At 36.6% G+C, this 7,360-nt stretch overlaps 1 protein-coding gene and 2 long non-coding RNA genes across 3 annotated transcripts; 2 read left to right on the top strand and 1 right to left on the bottom strand.

The window, feature by feature from the left end:
• The first annotated feature begins 1,063 nt into the window (after positions 1-1,063).
• LOC145705968 (uncharacterized) lies at positions 1,064-2,448 on the top strand. The gene is made up of 4 exons (XM_081783473.1): positions 1,064-1,084; positions 1,392-2,030; positions 2,074-2,176; positions 2,216-2,448. Exons 1-4 carry the CDS (start codon positions 1,064-1,066, stop codon positions 2,446-2,448), a joined length of 996 nt encoding a protein of 331 aa, XP_081639599.1.
• A 44-nt stretch (positions 2,449-2,492) lies between these two features.
• Positions 2,493-2,950, top strand: LOC145703659 (uncharacterized). Its single transcript, XR_014134374.1, has 3 exons — positions 2,493-2,618; positions 2,663-2,727; positions 2,772-2,950. It is a non-coding gene; the product is annotated as an uncharacterized LOC145703659 (long non-coding RNA).
• On the bottom strand, positions 2,816-4,159 carry LOC145703658 (uncharacterized). Its single transcript, XR_014134373.1, has 3 exons — positions 4,012-4,159; positions 3,254-3,971; positions 2,816-3,212 (listed from the first exon to the last, which is right to left on the bottom strand). It is a non-coding gene; the product is annotated as an uncharacterized LOC145703658 (long non-coding RNA).
• Between the last annotated feature and the right edge of the window lie 3,201 nt (positions 4,160-7,360).

Genomic DNA, 7,360 nt, shown 5'->3' with positions numbered 1-7,360 from the left:
GTGTGATCCGCTCAATGAAGGAGTTTCCCTACCACTTTGCCCGCGGAGCAGGCATCTATATAAAAGTTCTAAGTTATTTAATGATTTTAAAATAATATATTAATATTATTTAGTTTAGTTACAAATTTAAAAGAGACTTTAACTTCCACTGGTGAAGGATCTGAAAATGATAAGGTTTCACTATTCGCGCTCAGTTGCGCCCCCATATCTAGGCTAGTAGAGCGGTGTGGTATCCTCGCCTAACTCGTGTGCATGGGAAATGTCCAGGCATCCGATTTACAGCACCCAAAGGCAACTCGAATGTAAGAGAGAAAATATGATAAGATTTCTCTTTTTTCTTTGGTACACAACTGCTGGAAAGTCATGCACTCCCGAATCTTCGGCAAGATGCAAAGAAACAGCTCAAGCTGGTTTTTTGCTTTGTAACAGTAGATGCTTTGATTCTGAGTGCATTCAAATCTGCAAGCAGCGGATAGAACATCAGCTTAACGATTGTCTCTGCGATGATAATAATAAAACTCAAGCGCGAAATTTTCAACCATCAGTTGATTTAGCTCAATGTCGTTAAAGTTCAGAAATTGAAATTTTTTATTATACCGAAATATTTTTATAATTATTTCAAATTTTGCGTTAAGGGGGTAGAAACAGCTTTTTTCTGAAAAAAACGATTTTTGACCGGCGCTACAGACAAGAGAATCTTACATTTTCAAATTTTCTCTTCAGGTTACGAAAGATGCATCTTAGATCTAGGAACATCTCTCTCGAAATTTTTTTTCGTCATCAAATTTTTGAGTAAGCGGGCTCAGAAGCAGCTCATCTCTCTGAAATTCTCGATTTTCCCAAATTTTTAAACACGTATATCTCGAGTCCCCTGATAGTTAAACAAATTTCTTTCACATTTTTGTGAAGCTGAACCCTTTTTCTAGGAACATTTATCAGGAAATTCCGTGAACATAAATAAATCTTATGTTTACTTTTATGCAGCTGCTGTCCATAATCGAGAAAGCTGTTTCTACCCCCTTAACCCTTTGATTTGTTATTTGAACTTTGAAAAAGACAATTGATGGGCAAACAGAAACAAGAGGTCCGAAACTTAATATTTCAAAGGGAAAAATTGATGTCGGAAATAATTAATCTTTACAAAATATCTGAACGAGCTCAAGTCGATAAAGAAATTTGTCAACTGTATGATAGACCTTTTACTTGTTAAATAATGATAACCTAGCCGCGGAGAAGAGCTAGAATCAGAAAATCTTCAACTGAAAAGATCTAGACAAGAAAGCAGAAACTCAAGTTTCAGGAAGGAAGTTTCTTCACTGATCTCGCGGGTGAAAATCCTGTCAAGACAAGTTCACGATCTTCAGTCAAAAAATGCTCAGCTTGAAAATTAGCTAGAAATTACCCTGACTAATGCGACTCTTACGCAGTTTTCGTTCGAAGAAAAATTGACAGATAATAAAGACAAACTCGATGAAAAAATTGCGGAGCTCGATGAAGAAAGAAACAGAAATCAAAACCTTACTAATTTGATTGAGAGAAGTCTTGAGGAAAATCAAAAATGCGCCGCAGAGAAAGACGAAAAAAGTGAGGAAATTTTCCGTCTCGAAGCAAACATTGTCGAAAAGCAACAAAACTTTGAATCTGAAATTTCAATACGAATTAATGAAATCGGCCAGGAAAAAGACAAGACGGAAGCGCTTAAGAGGGTTGTTGGAGATCTTTTGGATGAAAATCAAAATTGTACTTACGAGAAGTCTTCAATTATAGAAACACTAGAACTAACGACTACAAAACTGAAGCTTGAAGAAACAAAACCTGACTGCGTCAAAATGATGAAAAATGCACTGTTTGTTCTTGCTGGAACCAAAGGCGCAGTCAAATATCTTCTTGATGATGATGGAACAAAAAAAGATTTGCAAATACAGAAACCAGACTCAACTCATGATCGCCACTATCTTTATAATTCTATTGCGGCATCTATTCGCGGTAAAATATATATTTTTGGTGGTTATTCAGGATACATAAACAGGGTACGCTTTTTACAGAAGTTAGAATATAGTTATAAATTTTCAGATTTCAATGCTCGAGAACTTCAAAATCATTGAAATGACCACAAAGCTCGGAATTTCTGTTAATCATCGATCGAGTGCAGTTACAATGGCCGATAGACAATCTGGTTAATGATCAAAAATTACTTTTAATAATTAAGCAATAGTTTTAATCTGCTTTGAAGACGATACCTTCAAAAAATGTGAGGAATTTGATGGATCAATAGTAACAACTCGCCCTGAATCACTGGTTGTTCATAAGCACTCGTGCTTAGCGATTGATGGGAACCGGCCAGTTGCGGTAGGTGGTTGGACTTCGAGCGATGATAAATCAGCTCATGGAACGGTTGAGAGTTTCAACTCCGTAAACTGGGAGAAACTTCCGGATATTCCTAAGTAAAATTGATCTTATTTCAAATATAATGAATTTGTAGAAAATTGGGATTTCACACCTGTGTTGGAGTAGAAAATGGGCTGCTCGTTTTGGGGGGTTGGAGATATGGAATTAATCATGACATTTTCCTTTTTCGATCCTTAAAATGGACAGTCGTCGGACAAACTGAGGAAAAGGTAATTTATTTTTAATTTTTTTCATTTGTCGCGATCTGTTTTAGCAAAATCATTCTTCTTCAATCAAAATAGGAAACTCAATCTTTCTTGTAAACGGCGATCAGGAACCGTAATTTTTTCTTCTTTGACTAACTTTATTGATTTCTTCTTTAGTAAAGGCATCGTTCGAAAGCTCGTTTGGGATGGTGACAAGATTGAAAGCTCGAAAATCGTCAATGAACACACTGAAATATTTTATCGACCGATTTTATTTCAAGTTGATCAATTTTACTGTTTGTGATTCAATCTGTTTCTGAATTTCAACTTTAAATTTAAAAACAAGGGTTTGTTTGTTTGCGAATGAAGAGATGGCAGGAGCTGCAGATGATTTATTTGAAAAATGAGAAATTTAATTAGATGTTAACATTTTCGCTCAATAGAGTTTTTGAATTTCGGACATTTGAAACGGCTGTCTGCAGCTAGGACAGTTCTTCGGATTGAGAGAGTTGAGACATTGAAAGCAAAAGGTATGAAAGCATCTGGTTATGCAGGATTGGTGATGGAGATTTCTGTCGAATGTCGAGAAACAGATCTTGCAGCAATTCTCGTCGGCCCCTTTGAAAATAATGAATTTTATCTAAAACATTTGGTTGAACCTTGATCTGATAAATCAGTTTGCTTATATCGAGCTTCCTCCTTTCTTTCTGTTATCATTTCAAGTTTTTTCTCAAGGCTTTCTTTTTCTCGTGTAAGTCCGTCATTCTCCTGTAGAAGACTCTCAATCATCGAAGAATTCTCAATGATCTTTTTTTTAACCGTATCAAGTTGTTGGGTAACGGTTTTTTCTTCCGAGTAAATTTTTTCGAACTGATTTCTTAAAGGGGTAGTGCCTGGTTTTCGTGGTTTGACAATTTTTTAATATTTCATAATCTTGATTTTCATCAAATCAGGCACTACCCCCTTAATGATTGCACTTCGTTTTCTCGGAGGTTGAGATCCCTCTCAATATCCTCGGGAAGACTGACACGATTATTATGTCCTACACGAGAAGAAATAGTTATCCGAGGAAAAATTGGCGCACTTGCTCCTTGAGTGCTCTGCATAAACCGAGGTTGAAAGTGATTAGCGGAAGATCCGCGTTGTTGATAATGATCGAGAAATTCGTAAAAAGACAAAGAAGAGTTACATTCCATGAAGAAGCATTTGAAGCGGATGCGGTTCCGATGTTTGCGAGTGTAATGATCAGAGAAAAAGTAAACTCGACAATGACATCTTCTTTTTCGGGTAATTTGTGACGAACAATCCACGCAAAATGCATTGTTTTCGATTGAATAGTCGCCACAATCATGAATGAAGAACTTTTCCGAAATAACACTAAAAAACCAAACAATTTTTTTCATCACGCCGAACTTACGAGCAAATTCTGCACTTGTGAATGAATGTTGGTTCTTTCACCTTCTCATGATTGTGAAAGGATGTGAATCTGTAATTTCCATCTAAATAAATTGCTGGTATCTCTCGTTTCTCTGGACTTATAACTGCTTTTTTATCTGCCATCTCGACCAAAATATGATAAAAAATGACTCGTGAAAAAAACTTATCTGTTGACTTTTACTGAAAATATGCGATCTTCAAACAAAGGGGGGGGAGGTCGACGAGAATCGGGATTTCCGTGACTAAAAATGCGGGGAAACTTGATCAGACAAAATCTGAATTAACTGGCAGATAGAAGAGGGTTAAAAAATAAACCGGCGAGACAGCGGTTACAGATATCCGAAATTCGAAAACTCTATTGAGCAAAAATGTTAAGATCTAATTCAATTTCTTATTTTTCTTTTATAATTTGGATGCGGAAATAACACTCACGGTATTTTTCGACTTTGTTGATTTTTATGACTAATTTTACGAAGGTCGGACTCGGGCGCATTTAATATTTCCCGAGCTCTTAAATTTTTATTTCTTTTTGTGATTCTTGATACATGGGCTCTAGAAAAGGCAATTACCAAAAATTCAGGTCTACGATGGGCCATCGTCGATGGCCAAAACACCTCCGTCGCAATGAAATACGAAATCACTGTTAGCGCTGCTATTTCCGCAGCTATCATCGGCGCCGTCGCAGCTGTGGCTGGAATTTTCATTCTCATCGTTTTTATTACAAATCGACAAAATGTAAATTTTTAAAGCATAATAAATCATTTATATTATTATTTATAAGAAGAAAAAGTAAGTAATTGTTGGAAAAATATAAAATAGGCAGATTTTGACAATGATTCTTATTTTGTAAACCTCATACAAGCAATGAGTTCTCGCGCGTAAGGGTTATTGAGAAAGCTTGAGGAAGAAGATACCACTCGCCAGAGATCATGTTTTTACATTTCTCATTCGCCAGTTGTAGGAATTCTCTGTTAGTTCCGTAGTAATTGAAGTCGCCACTGGATTTTAAACAATCGTTCATCAACTCAAAACTCGCATAGTAACGGTTCTTCAGAAAAACTCGAATTTGAGGGGAGAATGAGAAAGAAGAGTATTTTGGAGAACGTATTGGTCGTTTTCGACGCGGTCGAGAACCATTTGGTGGAAAATAACGTCGCCATTTGGCTTCAGATAGGCCCCAGTTACTGTCAATGGTCGAGTGAAAACAAAATCGTTGTGCAGGAGAATTTGCTCGTACAGACAAAACGGACAATTCCGGAAGTTTTTTTTTCGGGGAAAAGCGCCAAATCTCCGGAATTGTCCGAATTCTAATTGAAAATTTTTTGCTTCCAAAGTGCCTTTTTAAGGGTGTCAACCAGAAAATGGGCTTTTTTAGTGCTACTCATGGCTTTTTTGACCCTTCTCTCATTTTTTTTCTGAAAATTATTCGTAATATTTCGCGAAAAGGTGGTCCTATATACAAAATAGACCTCTCAGTTGAATTTTTTGTCTGAAATTTCCGGAATTGTGCGTTTACAAAAATTTTACCGATTTCCCTCAAATCTCCGGAATTGCCCGTTCCGGAATTGTCCGTTTTGTCTGTAGTTGAAATTGCCGTGAACATAGCCAAAAGATTGAATGATTTTCCATCCACTTTTATTCAAAAATGTCTCGAATTTCATTCGTTTCAGAAGAATTTCAATTTCGTTGTGTTGAAACTCCTTTTCTTGTCTATTCGGATTGAGATTGAGACCGGCCAGACTTCGCGGGTAAATCATCATTGTCAGCAATATGAATATTTTTTCAAAAGTACATTTGTCGTTTCCAAAAGACAGGCATAAATTATTTTTCATCGCCCATCGAAGAAGAGACGTGATTGAGATTGCAACGCAGAGATTTGTGTCTTTTTGAATTAAAACATTCTTTGTCAAATTTATGAAATCAGTGTTCATCTGCTTGGTCATTTCCTGCTTCAACTAAGCCATTGCGGAAGACTTTGTCAAATTTGGATCATCAAGGCAGAAAAAAGATGAAATGTTTCTCAGAGAGATAATTTTCTGAAGACTTTTTATTTCATTGATACTCGGATCGTCCTTGTTCTCAATCCATCCGTTGTTCAAAACCTGAATTTTTTATCTTAATTTTTTTGATATTCACATACTCTAAGATCATTTTGAATAAGATTTCTTGGAGCCGGTTTAATTGGGTTGAAATGGAGACTCCAAGCAGTTCCCCAATCGCTGAAGATAAAAATATAGATGCTAGAGCAATCATGGTGATGAAAATATGTCGGACAAAGCTGATAGTTAGTAGCGAATGCAGCAGAGCCTGCATCTAGAAAGATTTTAATTCAATTTCACTCAAAGCAAAACTTACAAAGAAATTTATACTTTTTGTATTTGCTTCCTCTCCTCGTGTATCCCATTTCTGCGTAGCTCATTCTTCCAGTTTTCTCCCGAACAAGTCCAAAGTCAATCCATTTGGGCACTGCATTCTTCAAAAGAAGATTTTCGGGCTTCAGGCCGTAGTGCAAAATCTCAACGGTAGACAAATACTCGTATCCCTTTTTGATTCCGATGGCAATTTTCTTTCTTTCGTCCAAATTAAGGCTTTCAGCCTTGAGCTTACATCTCAAAGTCGTATCACAAATTTCCATGATTGTTATCCAGCCCAAACAGTCTTCCTTTCTCTTGTCGGCGGCGGAGAAGATCTCGATATTTGCATAATTTTTGATGACGTTTTTGTGCACAGGAATCGAATTCGATCTATCATTATCGGCGTTTTCTGCAACATCGTAATCTAAATTCATCAAAAATCGTTCAAAATGAGAAAAAAATACCTTGTGACAAATGAATATCAAAGCAAAGCACTTTTTCCTTCTTCGTTAAAAGAGCTGTATCAAAAACTTGAACACGAACAGCAACTTCAAGATCCCCGAATTGATCTTTCAAAACGATAGCTTCTCCTCCAGTTGAAATCATTTGCGCGCAAAGATTAGAATCAACGAACCACCTTCCATTTTCTTCTTTCAACTCGGATCTCTTAATTTTTCTTCTTTCAAAATCATTATTGAAATCGAGTATCTTCTTTTGCAATGATGTGACGCTCCATTTTTCAGAAATTTTTCCTCCCCAGTCATCAACAGAGTTTATTTTTCCCCCTTCATTTTCAAATATAACTTCGTCCCAGCCGGCAGAGTCTTTGTTCTCAAACTCCATTCTCTCCACAGACAAAATCAGTCTATCTAGGTCGCCTCTGGTCGTCTCTCTCTTCAATTTTTTGACAAAACCTTTCAGCCATTTTTTTATCTTTCTTCTGCTCAGCACTTTCGGATGCGTAGTAACTCGCAT

Source organism: Oikopleura dioica, chromosome PAR (assembly GCF_907165135.1).
Source record: "Oikopleura dioica chromosome PAR, OKI2018_I68_1.0, whole genome shotgun sequence".
Lineage (NCBI taxonomy): Eukaryota > Metazoa > Chordata > Appendicularia > Copelata > Oikopleuridae > Oikopleura > Oikopleura dioica.
The sequence above is the reverse complement of the archived record's forward strand: the minus strand, read 5'-3'. Positions and strand labels throughout refer to the sequence as shown.

What these genes read in the sequence shown, in the direction of transcription:
- LOC145705968 (XM_081783473.1), top strand. Translation starts at nt 1,064, where the DNA reads ATGGGCAAACAGAAACAAGAG. An exon ending in TGGGCAAACAGAAACAAGAG is followed by an intron (nt 1,085 to 1,391) that starts GTCCGAAACTTA and finishes CTTGAAAATTAG; the next exon opens with CTAGAAATTACCCTGACTAA. An exon ending in ATTCAGGATACATAAACAGG is followed by an intron (nt 2,031 to 2,073) that starts GTACGCTTTTTA and finishes ATAAATTTTCAG; the next exon opens with ATTTCAATGCTCGAGAACTT.